Here is a 27,221-nt window from a genome sequence, read left to right as displayed (position 1 = left end):
ATTAGAAACACCCCGACGAGATCACGCGTAGAAATATTTTAGGCCTATAGGGGCTATAAATCCACCATAAAGGACCTGCATATATCCAAATTCCCAACACGGACCTTTCGCATGACAAAACGAGTGAAAGGGAGTAGCCTAAAGCTAAGCTTCCTGCCTGCCTGCGATCACGATTAGCCCACCACACCACAACCCAAGCCCTCCCCTCCTCTCTTCTCCCCTCTCCTCTCCTCCTGTCTCCTCTCATCTCTCCATCCCTCCCCTCCAGCGACGCCGCTATAACAGTCGTGTGTAATGTCGTTACGGCGTCACACACGGAGCAGGACCGATCGCTATCGACCCCGGTGATTTGATTTGCCTTCATCGCGAATATAATTTCGCCTTCACCTCTTTGGGCGGACGGAGGAGGAGGAGGAGGAGGAGGAGGGGGGGAACTGGAAGGATGAGTACCAAGGAGTTGACGGTAGGCCAATCCAGCCAGTACGTGGGGCCTTACCGGCTGGAGAAGACGCTCGGGAAGGGGCAGACAGGTAAGCCCAAGTTTTTGGGTGTTCCCCCGGCCTGATTTATGGAATACCATTGAATGTGTGTAATGCGACCCCCCCGTATTTTAGCCATGGATCATAGCATTGATAGCCTATAACGTGTGTGTGTGTGTGTGTGTGTGTGTGTGTGTGTGTGTGTGTGTGTGTGTGTGTGTGTGTGTGTGTGTGTGTGTGTGTGTGTGTGTGCGTGTGTGTGTGTGTGTGTGTGTGTGTGTGTGCGGCCGCTCCATAACTGTGCTGCTGATGCTGCTGGGGCGTATGCAAGGTGCAGCGTGCCTACTCTCTTGGTTGTTGTAAAGGGGTGGGGATAAATACATCATAAGAGTCTATGAGGCTTATTCAAAACGTATGGCCGTGCAGTTATTATACCAGTGAGCTGACAGCCCATCACCACCCGTCAGTTATTACATTGCCAGTAAAGTGTGCTGCTGCTGATTATTATATATTGACATGCTTGCTGAGAGATTGAGAGAGAGAGAGAGAGAGAGAGAGAGAGAGAGCGCAAGAGCCTGTGTGTGTGTGTGTGTGTGTGTGTGTGTGTGTGTGTGTGTGTGTGTGTGTGTGTGTGTGTGTGTGTGTGTGTGTGTGTGAGAGAGAGAGAGAGAGAGAGAGAGAGAGGTGTTACACACATCACACTTTTCTTGCCCTGAGGGGTTGTGACTGAGGGCTGACCCCACTGCACAGTGGTCTGGCATAATTTCATGGATTCACACTATCATTTTAATCTCTGCCTGTCTGTCTGTCTGTGTGTCTGTGTGTCTGTACATCTGTACGTATAGGCCTACCTCACCTGTCCTGCTGATTGTCCTTTCTCTCTTCCTCAGGTCTGGTAAAGCTGGGTGTCCATTGCATAACAGGGCAGAAGGTGGCCATAAAGATTGTAAACAGAGAAAAGTTGTCAGAGTCCGTTCTCATGAAGGTAGAGTCTGTCTGTCTGTCTGTCTGTCTGTCTGTCTGTCTGTCTGTCTGTCTGTCTGTCTGTCTGTCTGTCTGTCTGTCTGTCTGTCTGTCTGTCTGTCTGTCTGTCTGTCTGTCTGTCTGTCTGTCTCATGAAGGTAGAGTCTGTCTGTCTGTCTGTCTGTCTGTCTGTCTGTCTGTCTGTCTGTCTGTCTGTCTGTCTGTCTGTCTGTCTGTCTGTCTGTCTGTCTCATGAAGGTAGAGTCTGTCTGTCTGTCTGTCTGTCTGTCTGTCTGTCTGCCTGTCTGCCTGTCTGCCTGTCTGTCTGTCTGTCTGTCTGTCTGTCTGTCTGTCTGTCTGTCTGTCTGTCTGTCTTATTGTAACCATTCACCTTCAATACATTTAACCTGTTCATCCTAATTATTTCATAGTAGGGGCTATAATGCACCTGTGACTAACGTATGGTCAACTAAACTGTGATAGACATGATGATAGGCCGGGTGTGGCGGTGGAAACAGAAAGGTCACAGGTGCATTCTCCATGATTATGCCATAATTCATATTATATATCCCTTAGCCATGTGTCATTGTGCAAGGTGCCACGCCTCTTCTTGCCTAACACCAGCATGGCTCAAAGCATTCACAAAAGTAATGTTACGTTAGTAACGAGTATAACTTCTCTAGCCGGCTTTCACATCCGTTAATTCTTTATGTTTGTCTAACTGGCTTGGCAGTGTGCTAGAACTTGGTGTGTCTTGGTTCAGATGATTCTGGTATTTACAAGTCCTCCACTGCTTGAAACACTTCATTATGGAGTGTATACTGTATATATCTTATTGGTTCTTAAAATACTGAGTAGCGTTTTCGTCTAATTTGAAACACATTGAGTTTCTTTTTATTTTATTTTTATTAAGTTTAATATTCTTCTCCAAGTCTTTTTGACTGACTCTAATGAAGTCACCTTTCAGCATCTGAATCCCATAAGCAGTTACACTTGCATGTCTATTATGTGAACAGTCAGTAGAATTTGGACATTATCCCAACAATCAATCCCCTCTTCCTGCTACAAGCTGCTACAGTGTATTGCTCATCTTTATCGCCCTGGAATGTGGCCCATTGCCTTACTCTGCATTCTGACCAGTAGCAATCACCACCTAACCTGACTCCGCCAGATGGGGCACAAAACGGCCTGGCCAATCAGCATCAGCTAGAAGCTAGAAGCTGCTGCTAGAAGCTGCTAGAAGCTGCTGCTGATTGGCCAGGCCGTTTTGTGGCCGGGCATCAAGTCTGCCTGAGAGTTCCCAGATGGGAGCAGGGGGTGGGGGGGGGGGGAACCAGTGTACTCTCTGCTGCCCCATTTGGCAAAGTCAGGTTAATCACCACCGGCCGCCCATGTTTCTTAGGCAAAATGTAGCAAGCTGAATGATAGCTGCAGCAACATGCTGAAGGTACAGACGTCCTAGTTTGGCAGCCGAAATACAATGTCAGCCACAATTTCTGAATTTCATCCAAAGATTGAGCTATTGGTTCCAAGACCAACCAGGAAAGGAAGTGACCTTGGTCAACACCATGGCACATTATGACTAGTACAGAGAAGGAGTGGTCCGCACACAGTGTTTATTGTGTTAAAACACCATTCTTAATCAGGAGACAATCAGGTGATACCTTTTGTCCAGCACCAGCAAAGAACTGGATGTACGCCAGTGCTTTTTAAACACATTATGACTAGTATCAGCTCATACAAAATGCATACGCATTCAGAAACCAATTTAACTATTGTTTGTTGCAGCCCGTGTGCACGGTTCAGATAAAGTAGCCTATAGAGCGTCGCAGTCCCGCCCCCTCGAGAGACCCGGAAAATAATTCCCCGTTCATTTTCCTCATAGACTTTTCAAAAAGTATTTATTTTAAAGACGTTTCCGCTGCGGACAAAACGGCAGGTTACAACCATTCTTTTGTGGTTTTTCTTCTTTGTAATTATTTGTTTGGTCCAAAATATTGTGTTTGTTGTCATGATTTGTCACAACTCGAGTTGGCTTCGTACGGCACTTAAAAGGTCTTTAAATAAATACTTTTTGAAATGTCTATGAGGAAAATGCATTGGGAATTATTTCCTGGGCCTGGCGTCGCCATGAAAGGGGGCGGGACTGCGACGCTCTATAGACCTGGGTAGTAGCCTCGGTCCCAGGCTTACTCATCTGCCTGGTCACAACCTAAGGCAGAGACGGTATCGGTGGAAGTGTCGGCTAGGAACATCCGTCAGATGTATTTCACCCGGATATGATATTCTGTCGACCAATCACAACCCTTGTTTCATACACGGAAAATGTAAACTGATTTGTAAAGCGTCAACAACATTTCCTGGAGCGTTACTTAATCCGCCGAAATCCTGCAACTTCCGTCCAAAAAAAATGATACCGTCTACAGCGTATGTCTTGCCCAGTGTGCCTGGGTAATCACATTTTATTCGATAATTGAAGTAATTGGATTTATATGGTTATGGTATCACATTTGCAATTGGTCTGATATTTGATGGGAGAAGAGACTAGGTTGATGAGATTTGCTGTTCAGCTTCAGCTTTTTATTAAAAGTCACAGTGCATTTAAACTGTGAGATACTTATACTACAGCATTTTTTGGCCCTAGTTTCTCTGGATCTCTGAAGACTCATGCGAACACATACAGTAGAAACTAGATTGCTTTATGGGTATTGTAGTTCAGTATTATAGATGTCATGGGAACATATGAATGCCACAATATATAACACATTTACTCACAAATTGAAGGGGTATTTCACTTTAAAACACTTCTGAGTTAATTTTCCCGTCTACTCAGGCTTTTGAGTTTTTAAGTCGCATAATTCCTTGAAATGTTCATTTGATCAGACATATCCCCCTCCAATACTGCATGTGTAAGCCTGTTCAACTTGAAACTCCACGCTAACCATGAAAACTCACATCCCTGGTTCTGGTGACTGACTTTGTCCTTCTATTGAATGAGGGCGAGGGGGTCCATCATTTTTCTATTACATTTTTTCCATCAAATAAATATAAATTTTTTTATAAAGTTTTGTATTCATTTATTTATTTCATTTTCCTAGACATTGAATGAGAAAGATAGATAAAGAAGGATTTATTTTGAGCAAGGCAACACTAACTAACCAACTAACACTAACCCAGTGTATTATGTATTGTATGACCATATAAGTCATCTGGCATGTTTAACCCAGAGCCTTGTATTTAAGAGTTGCGTCACTCACCTCCATTCGCCTCATCGGGCCAGGTCTTCTAACCTGACTCCGCCAGATGGGTCTACATATAGACTGCTATTGGCGAATAGTGACTGGAGTTAATTAAATCGTCACCAGGGGCTTTTCAATGATTTACTCAAACTCTTCTCATCTTTTGAACCCCCTCTCATACTCCATACCCTGCAAATGCCCTTACTACTCTCACACACTTCTTCCATTTTTCACTGCTTGCTTGCTCTCTCTCTCTCTCTCTCTCTCTCTCTCTCTCTCTCTCTTTTTCTCTCTTTCTCTCTCTCTCTCTCTCTCTCTCTTTCTCTCTCTCTCTCTCTCTCTCTCGCCAGGTGGAGAGAGAGATAGCAATTCTAAAGCTGATAGAACATCCTCATGTTCTGAAGCTTCATGATGTCTATGAGAATAACAAATACCTGTGAGTACCTGTCTGCTTCTCTCTTCCCTCTATCCCGCCCTCCATTCCTTATCTTCTTCTCCTCCTTCTTTTGCTATGCCTTTCTCTCTCCCCTCCTCTCTCTTCCCTCTCCTCCTGCCTCCAATGCCTTTCAATTCTCCTCTCCACCGTCTCCTGTGCTCTCTCCTCTGCCTCTCGTATATATTTTTGTGAACGGAAATGACAAACAGATTACTCTGATTTCGGGAGGTGTAGTTCCAGACTCTACAGTATATAGCATTCGGAGATTGTGGAATAGTTGTCTGGCTACGCCAGACTACCCTCTCTTCTATTCTGCCTTTCAAAGAATATATATATATAAATATCGAATCGGGAAAAAACAGTATCGGCAGATACTCTAAAACCTGATCGGGACATCCCTAGTTATTATAAATCCCACCGCAGTGATTGACAGTTCTCATTTTGCAACTATGCCTAAACCTAAACGTAACCCTAACCCTAATCTCTCAAGAACAGATTCCGAGCTACGCTACTGAATCTGTCGGCAGGGGCATTCAGAACATTGTTGTTACAGTGGGAAACATAGGCGCCTCACCGGAAGAGGAGGACCTAAGGCGGAGCAAACGGGCAACATCCTGCTATGCACATTCTGTTTGGCGCCGCCCCCAGAGGCAAATTCAAAGGAAAACAGGGCACTGTTTTTTCCTTTTTTTGCAGATGGGTTCCCAGATTGCCCTAACCCTTACCTCAGTAAAACTATGAATAAACCTAACCCTAACCTCAGTAAAACTATGCCTGCCAGGGAGCCAATCAAACACAGGTAAGGCGGGTCTATCCCCTAATGTTGGTGGGATTCATAATTACGTCACCTAGTCTCTCCCCTCACTCTGTCTATCTCCCATTTCCTTCCTCTCTTGTCTTCTTCCCTAACACCACCACCATCCATGTTTATCGTTACTCTCTTTTCCCCTCACTCAATCTTACCGACCACCCACCCTCCCTCCCTTTCTTTCTCTCTCTACTAAACACTAAAATAAAACAATTAAATGCTGGACAAACAAGAACAATGTAGTGTCTCCTGTCTGTCTCCTTGTCTGCTCCCTGTCTATCCCTGTCTGTCTCCCCTTTGACCCTGTCTGTCCCTATCTGTCTATCTGTCTGTATCTGTCAGTTACCTGGTATTGGAGCATGTGTCAGGAGGAGAGCTGTTTGACTACCTGGTGAAGAAAGGCAGATTGACTCCCAAAGAAGCCAGGAAGTTCTTCAGACAAATCATCTCAGCCCTGGACTTCTGCCACAACCACTCCATATGGTATGTCTTTCCAGACACACTGTTGGCTCACACAATGTTCAAGGCTGGTTAGGCTAAGTGGTGAAAATGACACGCACGCACGCTCGCACACACACATTTCGTCTTTGTAGTCGTGCAAATAAGCCCTATACGGGACATCACATAAAACACATTAATATAAGCCTATCTAGCTTGGTCTATGGCAGAAATGTAAAAATATATTTTAAAATAAATATATATAACGGAAATTACAAACACAACTTCTTGTCACAACGTTTGCGAGGCAGAGTTACAGACTCTAGCATTCAAAGATTGTGAAAGAGTTGTCTAGGCAGGTATAGGTTAGAGCCAATCTGGAACCCATCGGCCAAACAAAGGAAAAACAGCACCCTCTGCTGTTTGTTTCCTTGGGAAGCCAGCCTGATGTAGTGTAAATTCTGCCTTAAATTTGTGAGCACGGCCAGGCCTGGAATTTCATCCTTTTAGGGGCAAGGCCACTTGGCCTTTAGTGTGGTCAACTTTTTGAGGGCACAAGGCCAAGTGCCAGGGCATGAAGGCCATCAATTAAAACAATGATTTTAAGTCCCCGGTCATCATTATTTTAGCTTAAAGGTTAAGGATGATTACATTTTTTTTTAATTTAAAGGCGAACATTGGTTCAGAATAGTTCTTCTTAAATAGGCTACATTCATTTTTATAGCCCTATGTTTCTGTTCTGCCTTGTTTGTTTTTCTTCTGCTATAGTCACAACTGTGTGATATGTTCCTTGTTTTTAATTTTCTTCTATTGTTTATACTGTGAATTGTTCAGCACCTTCTAACTTTGTTTCAAAAGGTGCTTTATAAATAACATTTACTTAATTACTTACATAACTTTTGAATGAGGGCTTGGTTTAGAAAAGCCTATATTTTGTGCTAAAGTAATATATTGAATAACATATAAATGTAGATTTTAAGGCTAGACTGGCATATGGCATTGTGGGGCTGCAGGACTGAGGACTCTGGAGATAAGTCAAGTGTAAAAAAAAAAGCATTTTGTACAATTGTGTGCTTATGAACATTTACCACGTTATGTCCGCATTGATACAGAAATGAATGATTATTAAGCGAGCGACGCGTGGTGTACAGTGAGCGCGCTCTGGTGCTTGGCTACTAGCGTTTGGCTAGCGATATTAGCCGTGTAGTGGCCAGCGTTGGCTGTTTAAACAATTTACTCTGTCAACTAACGTAGCAGACGATAGCGTGGTAAATGGTGGAGGAGTCCTGCAGTCTATGCTGTTGCGTGGTGTTGTTTTGTGAGTTTATATGTCCATGAAGACGAGTCACGTTGGTCTTAACACACGGGCTCTGTGTGATAATAATCCTGAAGCGCTGAGTGTCAGTGTGAGTGAGAGCTGTCAGTGCGTGTATGCGTTAGAGATGTGACGTTCGTGAACGAGTCGGATCTTTTGAACGGCTCTTGGAAAGGAACGATGGGATCCGGTTCACAGTAGGGAGCCGTTCCTTTTTAGAGGAGGAGGGGGGCAGGGGGGTTTCAACTGGGGGGGGGCACTGGGGAGACACTGGGGAGGCACTGGGGAGTGGGGAGTCCCTAGGGAGGCCCTGGGCAGATATTGGGGAGGTACTGGGGAGGCACTGGGGGGGACACTGGGCAGACAGTTTTTTTTTTTTTTTGCCCCCCTTCCCCCCCACACACCCCCCCCATCGGGAACGTCGTTCAAAAGAGCCAGTCTTTTGAACGACTCTTTGAAAGGAACGGATCCCAGAGATCCGGCTCCTTTCAAAGAGCCATAAATCCCATCTCTAGTATGCGTGCATGGAGCGGAGGAGGGAGGAGGCAAAGTAACGCAAAAGAATCAAACCACTTGGCAAATGGCAACACAACTACAATAGCCTACAGACAATACAAGTCTGCGCGAGACGTTTGGGGAAGGTTACCGTAATGACTGGAAAATTGCGCAGAGGACAAACGGTAAAATGAACTGCTGTGGGCGCCGGTCGGGGCACATGGGCACCGCGGCCACTGTGGCCGTCTGGGCATATACTTTTTCGAGGGGCACAAGGCCAAAGAGAGGGGCAACGACGGCCATGGCCGCCGTGGCCGCCGTGAAATTCCTGCCCTGAGCACGGCATTAATGAAGTGATCGTAAATAGCTGATCCTGGCGTACATTTGGTCGCAGCTTTGATAAATGTCACGGTTGAAACCAACCATCATTGAAATAACACACGCTTCAATATTCTCGAAACACCCCGATTTTATGACATGAATAACCGGAATCTGATCAAATAAACATGTCGAAATCCAATAAGAAAAGAGGTTCCCCTCTCGCCTCGCTTGCCTGTCATGTCCACGCACGCACGCACGCACGCACGCACGCACGCACGCACGCACGCACGCACGCACCTATGCAAGTGTGCATTTTGGTACACTGGAAAGAAACGCCAGTAGGATTATTCTGTGAGGCTACAATTGCAACCTTTGTCAACTTTGTCAAGTAGGAGTAGGCTACATGAATCACACACACATCACAGTTACATCGCCATGAATGGAATACGTTTGTAGGCTACCGACTACCGTTTATTAATTTGACCCATTCGTGCGCAGTGCACGTTAAGGACGGCATGTAGGGTAGGCGATCCCCGACTGCTGTGAGTGAGTGATGCCACGTTGATGAGACATAGCCTGGCAAGGCAGTCAAAATGAACATTTATGGAGTGATCGATGAATGAATGCATCAACGTATGGAAGGCTGGTGTGTGTGCTGGGTGGGATCACTGGCATGCATGCCCATGAAAAGAAACAGCCGCGCCCACCACGGTCCCGACTCCCGAAAATGATCTCGTGCTCAGCCTACTGTAGCCTGGTTAATAAACCAGACCGAATCAGCCGTTGGCAAAACAAAATTGCCTACCAGCGGATTACGGTCTGGCGAGGCTCAGTAGCACGCCTCTTTCCTACAACCGAGAACAGGTCGTACCAATAGGCCTATCTCACAGCCCGTTTTTCACGCCCACTTCCGGTAAATAGTGGTGACTTTAACATGGGCATTTACACGTTTTTTTCTCTGGAGAATCTAAGTACATTTTCTAATGTAAAAATGTGACAGACCAATATTATTATGAAGCAAACAAGATGGTAAATCAGGTCGAGCAGATAGAACAAACCTTACCTTGAGAAAACAAAAGTTGTAGACTTCTGAAATAACCTCTGTTAACATGTAGCGTCTATGGAGTGACGTCACGCTATCACCACTAACCCCGAAAGGGGGCGTATTTAGGGGGGCGGGGAAATTCTGTGAGATAGGCTTATTGGGACACGGTATGCAATATGGGCGGGCTTTGGTACAGTGACGTTCAATGCTTGAGACTTTTGACTGACAGTAGCTCTGACCAATTGCGTCAAAGAGAAAATGTTTGAACCCGCCCCCCGGGAAATGAAATCCAAGTGGAGCCAGCCCAGACTAATATACCGCGACAGTGTTGTGTGATATTAGTCTGGCTTATTAGCCAGGCTAAGCCTACTGTACTGTAGGTCTGACTGATGCAGATCTGCAATGTATCTGAATGACTGTTAAAGGCAAGCACTTATTTAAAATGAGTGAATGATTTAGCCCCTAATGCCTATGCCATTGCAAATAGGCATGCTATGCTGTCATTGTCACTTATTGGAAATACAATAGGGGTGCAGTGCACGTCCATTTATGCCCAAATAAAAATGTTATATCATCGCTGGGATATTTATAGGCATCTGATGTCATGCTGCTCTCACAACACACACATTTTTGGGCGTGTGCCATGAATTTTGGGCTTACGCCGCATTGATAAATGAGGGCCTATGTTTTCATCACTAACATCAAAACATACACGTTCTGAATGCCCCTGCCGACAAATTCAGTAGCGCAGCTCGGGAATCTGTTTTTGAGAGATTAGGATCACAGTGGCTCATCATGCTCATGTATGTCAAGATGTCTTTCTTTTTCTTTGTGTGCGTGCGTGCGTGCGTGCGTGCGTGCGTGTGTCCGTGTGTAGTCACAGGGACCTGAAGCCAGAGAATCTTCTCCTGGATGAGAAGAACAACATCAGGATAGCAGACTTTGGTATGGCTTCTCTCCAGGTGGGGGACAGCCTGTTGGAGACCAGCTGTGGGTGAGTCTTCTTTCATGCTCATCTATGTCATTTCTTGCTTCATTGGACATTACTAGGGTTGCACATACTGTAACTACCTGGTGCGCCGGTGCGCATGCGTCGTCGAAATGCATATGCTGCGCGGCAGATCAAAGGCACGGAGGCGCTTTTGCCTACCGAGAGCTGGGGCCGCTGGGACACTACACATGTCTATCTATGTCCTGTAAGTAGACTGCCATGACAAGCCATTCGGAGCTCTAGTCTAGTAAAGTAAGTGAACAAGAACCCACGTGGATTAAACTTTAAGCCAAAGTTCATATATTTACGATATGAAAACCAGACCATGCATCTGTCACTTAATGTACGCACTTTGGAATTTCGTTAAACATGGAACCTCTGCGGCATTAGGTGATTAATACATTTTAACTGTGTGGAGCGCCTCAGTAGGCTACAGCTGCATGGTTCATGTGCAATCTGCCCCAGTATAGGCTACAGCTGCATGGTTCATGTGCAATCTGCCTCAGTAGGCTACAGCTGCATGGTTCATGTGCAATCTGCCTCAGTAGGCTACAGCTGCATGGTTCATGTGCAATCTGCCTCAGTAGGCTACAGCTGCATGGTTCATGTGCAATCTGCCTCAGTAGGCTACAGCTGCATGGTTCATGTGCAATCTGCCTCAGTATAGGCTACAGCTGCATGGTTCATGTGCAATCTGCCTCAGTATAGGCTACAGCTGCATGGTTCATGTGCAATCTGCCTCAGTAGGCTACAGCTGCATGGTTCATGTGCAATCTGCCTCAGTATAGGCTACAGCTGCATGGTTCATGTGCAATCTGCCTCAGTAGGCTACAGCTGCATGGTTCATGTGCAATCTGCCTCAATATAGGCTACAGCTGCATGGTTCATGTGCAATCTGCCTCAGTATAGGCTACAGCTGCATGGTTCATGTGCAATCTGCCCCAGTAGGCTACAGCTGCATGGTTCATGTGCAATCTGCCCCAGTATAGGCTACAGCTGCATGGTTCATGTGCAATCTGCCCCAGTATAGGCTACAGCTGCATGGTTCATGTGCAATCTGCCTCAATATAGGCTACAGCTGCATGGTTCATGTGCAATCTGCCTCAGTAGGCTACAGCTGCATGGTTCATGTGCAATCTCATGCTGGCTAAAGTAACGTTGGTAGAGTAGAGAAGCTGTGCGCACCAAGCTATCTCCAGGTGCCCCCAAAAGGTTATGTGCAGCCCTTGATATTACACTGATAGATGTGTAAACATTTATATATTGTATATCCTGCCAGCGGGCAGGATATACAATATATACAATATATGCCAGCGGGCGCCCCAGTATTACCAGTATTAACAGTCTTCTGGTTGTGGACCTGTGTTGCACGTGGTTTCTTGTTTGTCTACCTACCCTGTTTTATCCTGCTAACTCTAATAAGATGTACACCAACTGAACACATTATTAAAACAGTGGCTGTTAGTGATTCTGAAGTCTGTTTAAAACAATCGAGTCCACTCTTAAAACGGCTTCACCTGCTTTCACCTGATCTGACCTGGTATAGACAGAATAGAGCATGACATCATCATCATACTCGGAGGTTATGCTGGAACGCATACCGAGTGGCAAAAACAACTTTCTGGCCTTGACAGCCAAATACATCCGAACATCTGATTGTATTAAGCAATGTTAAACGACATTAAGCTCACTTTGCCACTCGATTTGCCATTCACGCTATGCATGCGCATACACCCTCTAAAAGAGTTCAATGCTATTCAACTATAATTAGGCTGTAGAAATGTACTGTAATGTATGTGAAATACATGTAAGACCTGAGTAGATTGGTTGGAGAACCAAGAGATTATTGTGTTTTAATTCGTTTAAGTCCTTTCTGTCTTTTCTTGCCAGATCGCCTCACTATGCATGTCCAGAAGTCATCAGGGTGAGTGCTTTGTGTGTGTGTGTGTGTGTGTGTGTGTGTGTGTGTGTGTGTGTGTGTGTGTGTGTGTGTGTGTGTGTGTGTGTGTGCATGCTTGTGCATGCGTGTACAACTGTACATTTAACACTGCTGTGTCTTTTATGTTTAATGCTTTTCATGTGCATATGTGCCTAACATTGCTGTGTGTGTGTGTGTGTGTGTGTGTGCGTGCGTGCGTGCGTGCGTGCGTGCGTGCGTGCGTGCGTGCGTGCGTGCGTGCGTGCGTGCGTGCGTGCGTGCGTGCGTGCGTGCGTGCGTGCGTGCGTGCGTGCGTGCCACAGGGGGAGAAGTATGATGGTCGCAGAGCAGATGTGTGGAGTTGTGGTGTCATCCTCTTCGCTCTTCTAGTGGTAAGACCATCATCATCATCAATGCTCTCTCTCTCTCTCTCTCTCTCTCTCTCTCTCTCTCTCTCTCTCTCCGTCTCCTTGCCTTTTTAGAAATGTCTCTGTATGTTCTGCTGCATCTCATCTATGTTCCTGCTTGTTTGAATGTGTGATGTCTTATACTCACTCTTTATATCCCTCCCTCTCTTCCTCATTGACTCACTGGCTTCTCTCCAACTCTGGCTGTATTCCGCTCTCTCTTTTCCCTTCCATCTCCCCCACCCGTGTATCTCTCTCTCTCTCTCTCTCTCTCTCTCTCTCTCTCTCTCTCTCTCTCTCTCTCACTCACACACACACCACAGGGTGCCTTACCCTTCGACCATGACAACCTGCGTCAGTTGCTGGAGAAAGTGAAGAGTGGAGTGTTCCACATGCCTCACTTCATCCCTCCTGACTGCCAGGCTCTGCTGAAAGGAATGATCGAGGTCAACCCCGACAAGAGACTCACAGTATGTGGGAAGGGATGAGAGAGGGGGGGAGGGATGGAGAAATTGAGGGGAGCGATGGCGACAAAAATCGATTTTTACAATCGAAAAAATCACCTATTTCACATTAGTGAAAGGCATAACTACACTAGGGCACCTCAATTCATACAGGGTTTAAACCATAAAAAACAAACAAACAAAAAAAGACTGCCAGGCTTTGACATATGTAGGGAGTGTTCCTCCAATGTTGTATTTGTATTGTATGTATCTTCAGCTTAACAGCTGTGATTAAAAAGTAGACCTATGCATTCTCCATGTTCTCACCTAAAACGCTGGATTATTTCTTCAAATCTTTCTCAGAGGCAGCGGGCAGTATATGAAGTAACATGTCATGCCGCATGACAATAAACTATCTTAGCTCTGGTAGACCCTGAACCTTATCACTGGATGATAATCACCTTGGCCTGAGCACATAATATTCAATAATAAAACCAACTGTACTACTGCAATCCAAAACAGCTGCCCTGCCTTCTGAAACAATCTGGCTAAAGAGAGGAACATGGCATTGGCAGCCGATTTGAGCAAATAAACACCACACGCACGCAGCCACGCACACACTGGAAAACTGATGATCTTTCTCGCATTTCATAACACAAAATGTAATCCTGGTGGCATGAGTCTCGCGTAGCCAGACAACTATTCCACAATCTCCGAATGCTATATAGAGTCTGGAACTACACCTCCCGAAATCAGAGTCATCTGTTTGTCATTTCCGTTCAAAATCATTTCGGCTAACAAGCAAGCTATATGCTTTGGACAAAAAGCAATTTTTTCCACAATTTGTCTCCACCAGGGCAAAGGCGTGGGCGAGACTATGTTTTTCCCCCTGTCCATCCATCCGTCCGCCCATGTGTCAGATCTTCGGTGTGTCTGTCTGTGGACAGCTAATCTCCGGCACCGTTGGCCCGATCAACGTGAAACTGTGCACGCATATTCTGTCCTACTTCCTCCAATTTTCGGCAAAACATTCGTTTTTATATTACTCCTACAGATTTTGTCCAAACATCACACATCTCTAGTCATGGGATCAACACGACCTGTTTTCTTTTTCTCTAAGATTAACTTCTACTACCTGGCCTGGTGATGAGGAGCAACCTTTTTGAGTTTTTATTTATATATTTGTTTCGCCTATACTATGACATGCGCAAAATAGGTATTAATTGTTTTGCAATCTTTTTTTTAATTCAATAATCATGAGTCAGATGCCAAGGCAGGAGTTTGCAGTATAAAAGGACTCTGCACACTGCACAGTTCACCTAAGGCTCTGCACACTGCACAGTTCACCTAAGGCTCTGCACACTGCACAGTTCACCTAAGGCTCTGCACTCTGCACAGTTCACCTAAGGCTCTGCACTCTGCACAGTTCACCTAAGGCTCTGCACTCTGCACAGTTCACCTAAGGCTCTGCACTCTGCACACTGCACAGTTCACCTAAGGCTCTGCACTCTGCACAGTTCACCTAAGGCTCTGCACTCTGCACAGTTCACCTAAGGCTCTGCACTCTGCACAGTTCACCTAAGACACTGCACAGTTCACCTAAGGCTCTGCACACTGCACAGTTCACCTAAGGCTCTGCACAGTTCACAGTTCACCTAAGACACTGCACAGTTCACCTAAGGCTCTGCACTCTGCACAGTTCACCTAAGGCTCTGCACTCTGCACAGTTCACCTAAGGCTCTGCACACTGCACAGTTCACCTACGGCTCTGCACTCTGCACAGTTCACCTAAGACACTGCACAGTTCACCTAAGGCTCTGCACACTGCACAGTTCACCTAAGGCTCTGCACACTGCACAGTTCACCTAAGGCTCTGCACACTGCACAGTTCACCTAAGACACTGCACAGTTCACCTAAGGCTCTGCACACTGCACAGTTCACCTAAGGCTCTGCACACTGCACAGTTCACCTAAGGCTCTGCACACTGCACACTGCACAGTTCACCTAAGACACTGCACAGTTCACCTAAGGCTCTGCACACTGCACAGTTCACCTAAGACACTGCACAGTTCACCTAAGGCTCTGCACACTGCACAGTTCACCTAAGACACTGCACAGTTCACCTAAGGCTCTGCACACTGCACAGTTCACCTAAGGCTCTGCACACTGCACAGTTCACCTAAGGCTCTGCACTCTGCACAGTTCACCTAAGGCTCTATTGAAAGAAATGATAGAAATCAAGGTTAAAAAGAGATGAGCAGAGATGATAGATAGAGAGAGAGAGAGAGAGAGAGAGAGACAGAGAGACAGAGAAGCTGAGGGGAGAGGATGAATGGATGGATGAAATGGACAGATGGCTGAAGGAGATTCGTGAGAGGCAGCAGGACAAGAGAGAGGGGCATGAGTAGCATGGTTTAAAATGGGTTTGAAATTCCAGCTTTTACACCAACATGCCTGTTTGTGTCATGATGAACATACTTTGTGATGTCTGTTGTTTGTTGCTAATAACTTTGTTTTTGTCCTTTGTTGGTTGCAGCTAGAAGCAATACAAAAACATTCCTGGTACCAGTGAGTATCTTTTTTTTCTCCTTCTTCTTTCTTTTCTATTTTTATACTGCAAGTCTCCATCTCCTAATGTCTCTCTAAAGCCTACCCACTCCAAGTGAACGTGGACGCTAGTTGCGCTCTGTGTTGTGTCACCTGAACATCGTCATGCGACACAAGCATGGTTTCTACAGCAGGCAACAATAGAATGAAGCTGTCTTCCATTTGGCTAAATAGCATTCGACTTTAGTCAACTAAATCTACAGTTGATTTAGTCGAGCCAAGCATAGAATAATTTCTCTTAGTTCTGCTGGATCTCTTGTCCACTAGTCAACCCAACCCAACCCAACCCAACCCAACCATTTTCAGTTCAGTTTTTATTTGTTGACGAAATTGTCAGTATATTCAGTCATCGTTTTAGGCAGCCTAACTTTCATCATAGTTTTAGTCGACAAAATGAACACTGCTGTCTTCTTGGATTTGTGTTCTCTTCTGCTCCGTCTTTCATAATATACGTCATTCCCCGGATCCAATTCATTCTCGTTGTGTATAATATTTCATATTAGGAGAAAAGGAGGCACAGGAGCAGCTCAGACAGTTTAAGCCCTTATTTTATTAACAGGGTGCAAGTAATAAAGCTACAACGTTTCGATGTTTCAGTTACATCTTCGTCAGGTCATATTTCATATTAGCTAACTGCAGTGTCAAACAAAATTGACTCTTTTAATAACTTATTTACAAAAGAAGTCTTTAGAAGACCCTCGCAGCGGCATCACCTACGTGTTCTGGACAGGAAGGGGGTCCAATATGTCTAGAATAGATACTGTACGTCATCTACTGAGTCAGTGTGAAAGTAGCACAGTTACGTGTGTTCACCAGGGATGCAATTTGTACTGACTGCGTCCGGTGTTGTCATTTGCTTCCATGTACTTACGTTGGAGTATGTTTCAGGCTGTACACTCACTATCTCCTATCCTACATTGTGTGTGTGTGTGTGTGTGTGTGTGTGCGTGTGTGCGTGCGTGCGTGCGTGCGTGCGTGCGTGCGTGCGTGCCTATTTTCAGTGCATGTACATCTCTGCCAATAGCACACATAGCACATAGATACGACTCTACTGTTTGTTTAATCTATATCTATATATATGTCTCACATTATTATGGAATATCTCCATCCATTTGGTGTACCTGCTATTTCTGAATTAAACATCCATTATGTTGTGTTTTGACTGATGAAGATCGTTGTGTCAGTGCTTGGTGGTTTTTTTATGCTTGTATATTTCTTTATCTTTTTACTCTGATTATTTGTCGATTCAAAATGTCGATTTGTCTAACAAATCAAAATGGCAGTTCATTCATTTCCATTTTTATGTCCCCTATATATGGGGACTAGGTTGGCGGAGGGTGTGTAGAGCCCAGGATAATTGACACAGTCAGGGGTGAAAAATGGGTTACAAAATCGTGGAATAAAATCTATATAAAAAAAAAGGCAGTTCATTCAATTTTTATTTATTTTTTGGCCCCCGAGTTGCACGAGGTCATTACAAAGTGTACCTGACATCCGTCCTTTGGCCCCTGTCGCCCTGGTTCAGGGGCGGTCGTAACGAGCCGTGTCCAGAGCAGCCCGTGCCGCGCCGGGTGTGTCTGAAGAGGATCCTGTCGCTGACGGAGCTGGACCCGGACGTCCTGGACAGCATGCACTCGCTGGGCTGCTTCAGAGACCGAGCCAAACTCACACAGGACCTGCAATGTGAAGAGTGAGTGCTGCACGTATATACTGGAGACAGACGCACACACGCACACAGACTCACACGCTCACCTATTCTTACACACATGTTTATGTTACTGTTATTCCCATTATGAACGATTCAAAATCGATTCATAATTTCCAAAAATTGATTTTCTTTTTTTTCTTTTTCTTTTTTTGGTTACAGTTACAGGAGCTTTCACTACATGGTGTTTGTGATATGAAATGTAAGCTTACCCTAATCACAGTAAACATCATGTCTTCAGTCATTTTCAAGTTACTGTAGTCGGTACTAGTCACTTCAGTTCAGCACAGCTGTATTCTATTGTAGTATTGAATCGAGAATCATTTTGAATAGAGAATAATTTTGAATCTGGAAAAAAAATGCTTTAGATTTCTTTTTTGAAAGATTCACAGCCCTAGTTACTGTACTTCGGGGTAGGGAATAGGGCTGTAGTACTGTCTAGAGAAGACCAAGGGTTCCCTGAACTGGGTTGATCTCTTCAGCTCCCTTTCAGAACTGTATATTATTGCATCATGCTTTTAAAAATGCTTTCTGTCACTCTCTGGCTTCTCCCCCTCCATTTCTAAACCGCTTCACTCTAATTATCTCACGGTCTCCCCCCCCCGCCCCTCTCTCTCTCTCTCTTCCCTTGTGTCTCTACCTGGGCCTCCATCAGGGAGAACCAGGAGAAGATGATCTACTACCTGCTGTTGGACAGGAAAGAGCGTTACCCCAGCTGTGAGGACGAGGACCTGCCTCCCAGGAATGACATAGGTTAGTTAGAGCACAAAGAACACACAGGAATGACATAGGTTATAACACACTGAACACAGGAATGACATAGATTTATAACACACTGAACACAGGAATGACATAGGTTATAACACACTGAACACAGGAATGACATAGGTTATAACACACTGAACACAGGAATGACATAGGTTATAACACACTGAACACAGGAATGACAGGTTGTAACACACTGAACACAGGAATGACATAGGGTTAGAGCACAACGAACACACAGGAATGACATAGGGTTAGAACACTGAACACACAGGAATGACCACAGAAATTCCACATTTATGGAATGTACAAATATGCGCAGGCAACCTTGAGTCTATAACATTGCGTCACCAGGCTTTTCAACGCAGCAGAGAAGGGTTAAATCTGAAATATTCGATCGCATGACAGTGACATCACTGATGAATAAATCCATTAGGGGTGTCAAAACAATCGATTCGAATTAGAATCGCGATTCCGTTATGAACGATTCAAAATGGATTCATAATTTCCAAAAATCGTTTTTTTTTTTTTTTTTTTTTCTTTTTCTGGTTAAAGTTACAGGAGTTTTCACTACATGGTGTCTGTGATATGAAATGTAAGCTTACCCTAATCACAGTAAACATCATGTCTTTTTCAAGTCACTTCAGTTCAAGACTGGAGTAGATTGTGATGAAATCCTATGTATTGAATCGAGAATCATTTTGAATAGAAAATAGTTTTGAATTCTGGAAAACAAATGCTTTTGAATCGAATCGTGACCCCAAGAATCGGAATCGAATCGAATCGTGGGACACCCAAAGATTCACAGCCCTAAAATCCATGGTAACTTGGTAACCAGCCTCGAGCGTAACGGCATATGTTCGTGCCACTTCAGTGTCGCTTGACAGTGACATCACTGACGAATCCTTGGTTTCTTTATCCTAGTCTGTTCAGCGAGTGTTGAGCACAAGCAGCGTCGTCACTCACTATAAGCTGTATTTTGTTCACGCGCGTGCTACTGAAACACGAGGGTATGCGCGTGACATCATCATCATATCCGGAAGTTATGCGGGAATGCTTACTGAGTGGCAAAAAGATACTTTCTGGCCTTGGCAGCCCATACATACAAACAGAAAAGTCCGACCTATTTGATTGCATTAAATTACTTTAAACAATATTTAATTCACTTTGTCACTCACTTTGCCACTCGATTTGACACTCGATCTGCCATTCACTATATGCATGCGCATAGGGATATAATAATAAATATCAGTCAACTTCTGTGTTAACGCATGCACACACACACACGCACACGCACACACACACACACACACACACACACACACACACACACACACACACACACACACACACACACACACACACACACACACACACACACACACACACCATAACTCATGTCCGCCCTTTAACAGACCCTCCCAGGAAGCGTGTGGACTCCCCCATGTTGACGCGCCACGGCCGGTGTCGGCCGGAGCGGAAGAGCCTGGAGGTCCTCAGCGTCACGGAACAGGGGTCTCCCACCCCTCCGCGCAGGGCCCTGGACACCTCAGCACACAGCCAGCGGTATGCACCAACACAGACCTAAAGACAGACACACACACACATGGGTCAGCATGACCTTGATCTATTGAGAGTCAAGCGTCTATCGAACTTTTTCAACAAAGACAAATGAGGCTACATTGATTGATATAGGCAAAAGTTTGACTCTTAAAGGTCCATACCCACTGGGAGTGTTTATTTCATGCTATTAGTTTCATAGGATTCATTTAAACTGCAAGGTTGATGTTTCAACGCAAATAAAATCCTCCACCATCATTCACCAAATTAATCGTGACTTGACTAGACCGGTGGCCGGCTGTAGAGCACTGAGTCGGTAACGATGGAAGTTGGAGATCCATGCCCCACGCGACTATGTAATACCCGTTGTACCCGTGTCAGAGTACCCGTTCCACCCATCTGTCCTTTTTATGCCCATATATGGAGATTTCTGTATGTGTCTCTCTGTGTCCCTTTATTCCTATATATGGAGTTCTGTGTCAGGCATGCCCAAATATGGAGTGTTGTGATGTCGGAACAGGCCCGCTCCATATATGGACCCTGGTCAGGGGCCCTGTCCAGAGCCCGGGCAGAGGCCTTTTGTGGCGGTTCTGGACATCTGTGGGTCCGACCGACTTGACACCGGGGACTGCACTCCCTGTGGGGGTGTAGAACACGCGTGTCAAATTTGTGTCGGTGGGGTGAATGGTTCTAGAGCATTTCAGCCGTACACACGTACGTACGTACGTACGTACATACATACATACAGACAGACAGAGACATGGTGCATTTATAGATTTATAGAGGCCTTTCCTCTAGCTAGCTAGAACCCTAAGGGTTCCTTGAGGCGGTTCTAAATGGACCCTTGAAGGTCTGTAACTCTGGGAGTGTACAAATGGAACCAAATGGACCTGTGTGTTATGGGGGTCCTTGGAATTAAGAGGTTTGAGAACCACAGCTCTATTTGACCTCCTGACCAGGGTGACTGTGTTTCTCTCCAACAGGTCTCGCTCTGTCAGTGGAGCCTCCACGGGCCTCTCTTCCAGTCCTCTCAGCAGCCCCAGGGTAAGAACTCTACTGTATTCTACTAGTGGCTCATTCTAATCTCCTCTCCTGTACATCACATCACGTAATAATTATTATTATAAACTAATTACAGCCAGGAGTGGAGGGGATTGGCACATAAATCTGAGGACAGTTCTAGTATTTTAGAAGTCATCTGGATGGCTTATTCTGTGGTCTGCGCCACGAGAGTCCATGTGAATTAGCCATGCCATTACCTCCATGCTACCCCCAACACCTGTACATGCTGTCTCATGATCACCCATCTCATGATCTGCATTGTCATGTTATACCGCTTGGAACACAATACAATCCTGAGTGTTCATTTAACCCTTGGTTATTTATGACCTAAATAATCTGTATTATTTTGAGACCATTCCGATACCGATATGGCATTTTTATGGCCGATATGGCCAATTCGGATTATGCTACCGATTAATCGTGCATCCCTACTTTTATTTCTCAGAGAGCTCAATTTACACTCAGGATGATGGCTATGTACACAAAGACACTCACGTAAATAAATAAAGCCATGCGTGTTGGGCAAACTACTTAAAATAATGTAGCAAACTAAGCTACAAGTTACTCTCTATAAAAATGTTACTGAGCTACACTAAAAGCTCTTGTTCGACATAAGTAGATATCTACACTACAAATTACAAATTAAATTAGCTAGTTACTTTGAAAATATTTTTGGGTCCTATTCTGTATTTTTGTGTGGATGCTGTGATGCCAGATGATCATAAACATCTGTTGTCACCTCCATGGAGTGGCCATTTGAATCCATCTGGTCCATTCTTCTAGATTAATTAGTACTCACAGGATAGTTTACTATTCATAGATAGACCATAACCCATGGCCATCACACTCTCTCACATCTCTCCTATCCTTCTCATTCCCTGTGTCTATCCATCTATCCATCCATCCATCTCTCCTCTCCTCCCTTCCCTCCTCCTCCTCCTCTTCTCCTCTCCTCTGTCCTCTTCTCCATCCATCCATCAGAGCCCAGTCTTCACTTTCAACCAATCCGAAGTCACGTCCGCCTCCTCCACCAAGAACACCTCCCCCAAACCGCCGCCAGAGCCCAAAGCGGGCGGCGGCGGGGCCTCCTCCACCACCTCGCGGCCGCCATCCCGCGCCGCACCCGACCCAAAGACCCAGACGCTGCCCTCCAAGGGCCAGTCCGACCACCGGCCCCACCTCCAGTCCATGAAGTCCCTCCCCCTGCAGACGCCCTCCTCCCCGTCCCCCTCGCCCTCCCCGCTCCTCTCGCCCATCCCCCGCTTCTTCTTCTTTCCCGCCACCTCCGTCTTCAAGTCGTCCGCCAATAAGGGCGGCGCCCACCACCACCACCCCTCCTCCTCCGCCGCTAGTGCCGCCTCTAACTCATTGGTGGAAAAAGTACTCACATTCTTTATTTAAGTCAAAGTGTCACGACTGCAATGTAGAACTATACTCCGTTACGAGTGAAAGGACGGTGATCAAAATTGATTTAAGGAAAAGTGCTAAAGTATTGGTATCAAAATGAACTGTACTGTACTGTAATGCCAAAGGTGTACTCGTTATGCAGAATGTAAAAATGTTCAAAATGTATAAGAATCTTTAGAAAATAGCCGATCTACAAGCTCACAATGCGTTGCGATGCAACACATTGTGAGCTTGTAGATCTGCTATTTTCAAATGGCAGAAATGTATATAGTGCTGAAGTGATAATAATAATCTAAATCTCCAAAGCAACTAGTAACTAAAGTTTCCAAATAAATGTAGCGGAGTAAAAGTGCAATATTTGCCTCTGAAATTCAGCGGAGTGGAAGTAAAAAGTACAGAAAAGTTGACGTGCTCAAGTAAAGTACAAACACCTGACCTCACAATTGTACTTAAGTAACGGTACTTAAGTAAATGAACTCAGATACTTTACACCGCTGCCTCTAACTCCGCCCCTCCTAACTCCGCCTTGTCACAGGTCACGCCGCAGGGCTCCCCGCTGCCCACCCCCCTGGGCACGCCCGTGCACCAAATGCAGCACCCCTCCACCACCCCTCCCTCATCCTCCTCCTCCACGTCGTCGGCCTCCCGGGCGGACGGCGGCGGCGGCGGGGCGTCCATGTCGCTGACTCCGCCTTCCAGCCCCGGCGGCAGCGGAGGCATGGCCTCCTCCAGCTCCGCCCACTGGAGGACACGTCTCAACTCCTTCAAGAACAACCTGCTGGGCTCGCCGCGCTTCCACAGACGCAAACTACAGGGTGAGATTCAAACTGTAATTCATAGCTGGTTTATACGAACAAACTACAGGGTGATTTTCAAACTGTAATTCATAGCTGGTTTACAGTGCCCATCTGTCCATTAAAGTGACATACTCAAAATACTATAGATCACATTATGGTTCCTACAATATCTATGGCCGCAACATGAAGCCGTGAGCTGAGGCTGACGAGAGCTTTCTGCACCTGGCAGTTATGACTCGTCATTCTTGTTTATTTATTTCCTCATTTATTTCTTTGTCTTGTCATTTAACTTTCTGTTCCAGTTCCTACGTCCGAAGATATGTCCAGTTTGACCCCAGAGTCCAGTCCAGAGTGAGTATTACACTACAATACGCTACAGTACACTACACAGTACGCCACACTACATTACAATACATACAAGCTCAACCATGGATTGAGCATCTACATCACTGACACAATGCAATAGAGTAGAACTGACTAAAACAGCACAGTTTAGTTTAGCATGCAAAAGAAACTTGTCCAAACAAGTAGGACGCCTACAGTACGTTTGGATTCACTGATTTAGAATTAAAGGCTGCACAGACATATCCTCAGTGTTCATTTAAAGATGGAGTGCTGTGATTTTTGTACTTTGTCTGTGTTTCTCTGTCTATAATAGACCCCCAGGTGTGGTTATAATATTCAAATAGGTCTTCCCTGTGTACTTTTGGTTTCTTCCTGAAAGCTGAAAGCCTTTGAGTCAAAAGGCCCAATTGAAATACCACCACTTTAGTGACATCACAACATCATCCCCTCCCCTAACCCCTCCCCAATTATCATACAACAACAGCTGTGGGCGTGGCTTAAGTTCAGGTGGGTGGTGCTAAGGTGAAAACCACTTTAGCCTGGGTCACATACCATTTTCGCGTTTATGATTCGGTCGGGAGCGGATGGTACCTTAACTTACGTCATGTTGTAGTCACTAGTTTGTATCAGGCAGGAACTGGAAACAGAAGTACGGCAATCAAAATCACGGCACTCCATCTTTAACTCTAATAGTTACCCTGTGGGTCTCTGTGTTTAATGGCCACTGATGATTGTCCTGCGTGCTGTACAGTATGTGTCCTAACAGAGCCTTCTTCAGTACATTTTGTGTAAAAAGTATGACAGAATGACTCACATGTTACTCATCAGGCTTCGTACGCACATAAAGAACAACTGTGCTGTGCTCTGCCTGTGTTTCATGGCCGCCCCAATGCTTTTCCAATGGAAGTCACGTGGTTTGACCAAACACTTGTGTTTGATTGCCCCCCTCCCCCATCACACACAACTGTTTGGTCAAACCACGTGACTTCCATTGGAAAAGCATTGAGTCGGCCATGAAACACGGACAGCACAGAGCATGTTCGTCTGATATGTCTGTACGAAGCCTCAGGTTACTCATGATGTTAAATAGCTGTCTTTTAATCTAACACTAGCCCTTGAATCTATATGGCCACCTGGTGGCAGTATACACCACTGTATGCATCCTGTAGAGCTGTAATACCAAATCATATTGTGTTTGTTTTCAGATTGGCAAAGAGGTCATGGTTTGGCAACTTCATCACTCTGGAGAGAGAGGAACAGATCTTTCTGGTGATCAGAGACAAACCTCTCAGCTCCATCAAGGCTGATATTGTCCACGCCTTCCTTTCCGTGAGTGTGTCTGCTCTCTTAAGAACCAATATCCGGGTCTCCATCCAATTAGTTTCAGATGAATTTCATTAGAAAAGCTACCTTTGTCTTTCTCTTGTTCAACCATTTATCTCTCTCCACCTGGCTCGGCCTCCAGATCCCATCTCTCTGCCACAGTGTGGTGTCTCAGACCAGTTTCCGGGCGGAGTACAAGTCGTCTGGTGGTCCCTCTGTCTTCCAGAAACCTGTCAAGTTCCAGGTATTCATCAGCTCATTTCACCTTCAATTGCTGTCTTTTGAATAATAATACCATGCAAGTATAGTTTTTAGTCTGCTTACAGGTGGATGACTGGTTACTTCATGGATGACTTTAAACAAAAGGTGTACTATTCTCCATTACGTTTGGCAGGTGGATATCAACTTCTCTGAGGTGGAGAGGGAACGAGAGAGGGAACGAGAGCGGGAACGAGAGAGGGAAGGCAGGAGAGAGTTGGGAATCTACAGCGTGACCTTCACCCTGATATCAGGTATGTTCTGGATGGAAAGTCTACAAAATAACATAATCCCGGATCCTGTTTTCATTCTCAGGTTGCAAATATCTCTCCTCTCCTCTCCTCTCCTCTCCTCTCCTCTCCTCTCCTCTCCTCTCCTCTCCTCTCCTCTCCTCTCCTCTCCTCTCCTCTCCTCTCCTCTCCTCTCCTCTCCTCTCCTCTCAGGTCCCAGTCGGAGGTTCAAGAGAGTAGTGGAGACCATTCAGGCTCAACTTCTAAGTACTCATGATCAGCCTTCTGTGCAGGCACTGGCTGGTGAGTAGTATATCCCCTCCCACCGCACGCACGCACGCACGCACGCACGCACGCACGCACGCACGCACGCACGCACGCACGCACGCACGCACGCACGCACGCACGCACGCACGCACACACACACACACACACACACACACACACACACACACACACACCACACACACACCACACAAACACACTGTAATTACATAGCTGTGATTATGGCTGAATTAGAATTAATAAAGCATTTTACAATTGGTTATGAAGAACTTAAAATAACTTTGTTTTTCTACTTTACACACAAATACACAAATACTCCTTTTCTCACTCTTTCTCCGTTAGTCCCTAATTCTCTCCTTACTTTTCGTCCTTCGTTCTTTGACCGCTTCACCGTCTTTTTCACTGTCTTTCTCTCTTTTAAATCTCCTCTCCCTCATCCCCCCCTCCGCCACGAGAAGACGAGAGGAATGGTCAGCTGAACTCTCAGCCCACCACTCCCACACGGCAGAATTCCCGCCGATCTGAAGGCGGTGGCGGCGCCGAGCGGGACCGTGAGCGAGAACGAGAGCGGGACAGAGAGCGAGGCGACGGAGGGACCGTCGCTGTCGTCGGAAGCAGCGGGAGCAGTGTGCTACAGAGAAGAGGCTCTTCAAAAGAAAAGACCAGGCTGCTCTCTACATCCAACGGGACGCAGTCTCAGCCCTGAACAAAAACAAAACACACCTGTGAATGTTCTGGAAGGACAGGCCACCCTTCCTTCCATCTAGCTACCTTCCTTTCTTCCTTCTTTGAGTTCCACAGCAGCTTCCTGCTTTCCTTCCTTCCTTCCTTCCTTCCTTCCTTCCTTCCTTCCTTCCTTCTTTCCTTGTGTCCTTCCGTCCCATGCAGTGGATGGAGGAGGGATTTGCTTGAAGCTGGTCTGGGGTCAGAAAGTAAAAAAAAATACAGAAAAACAACTACAACTAAGATGTTGATGGGGAGGCAGATGGACAAACTTCACCCCCCCTGGAGGGATGAACCAGAGACACACTTAAGCCTGTACGACAAAGGATGTGCGAACACAAACATACCCAAATCAGAAACCCAGGAAACACATCATCAATCAATGAAATAGATCAACCCCCACTCATGGATGGAATGAAACAAAAGCACAGGAAGGTACCACCGACTGATTGCAAGTCACCTTCAGAGCCAATCAGTTAATCACAATGATTAGCAACACTGATGACCAATAATGGAACGATGACCAATAATGGAATGCATAAAGACAATTTGTTTATCATTGCCACCCAGTCAGGAGCATCCCTAGTGTTTAGCCTACAGTTGGCATCCCACCAATCAGTTGTCTGTATTCATGATACGCATCACCAGTCAGCCAATCAGCTGCATCTGTTCACCTGGCCAGATAGTCACAGGGTGACTGTTTACTCACTTAAAAAAATAGATGCCTCATTGGCCGCTGCAGTTCATTGGAGCAACGTGTGTCGGTGTGAGGGCAGAAGTGCGCCAGAAGTGCGGAAGGCACGCTGCCACTCTGGTGAATACTGGCCAATCACATCCGCTCTGTAACGCACGTGG

At 45.7% G+C, this 27,221-nt stretch overlaps 1 protein-coding gene across 1 annotated transcript; it reads left to right on the top strand.

Annotated features, from left to right (window-relative positions):
- Positions 1 to 442: 442 nt before the first annotated feature.
- LOC306936557 (serine/threonine-protein kinase BRSK2-like) lies at positions 443 to 26,349 on the top strand (the record flags this gene model as incomplete). Its single annotated transcript, XM_079520115.1, has 20 exons — positions 443 to 530; positions 1,370 to 1,464; positions 5,032 to 5,117; positions 6,268 to 6,408; positions 10,417 to 10,533; positions 12,421 to 12,454; positions 12,772 to 12,840; positions 13,179 to 13,325; positions 15,836 to 15,867; positions 17,432 to 17,596; positions 18,267 to 18,364; positions 19,792 to 19,942; positions 20,920 to 20,980; positions 22,941 to 23,220; positions 23,505 to 23,553; positions 24,753 to 24,876; positions 25,013 to 25,114; positions 25,265 to 25,382; positions 25,572 to 25,661; positions 26,102 to 26,349. The coding sequence occupies 20 exons, from the start codon at positions 443 to 445 to the stop codon at positions 26,347 to 26,349; spliced, it is 2,295 nt and encodes a 764-aa protein (XP_079376241.1).
- Between the last annotated feature and the right edge of the window lie 872 nt (positions 26,350 to 27,221).

The sequence above is a fragment of the Electrona antarctica genome, assembly GCF_951216825.1.
Source record: "Electrona antarctica genome assembly, chromosome: 14".
Taxonomy (NCBI): Eukaryota; Metazoa; Chordata; class Actinopteri; order Myctophiformes; family Myctophidae; genus Electrona; species Electrona antarctica.
Note: the sequence above shows the minus strand (reverse complement) of the source record. Positions and strands in the feature narration are given on the sequence as shown.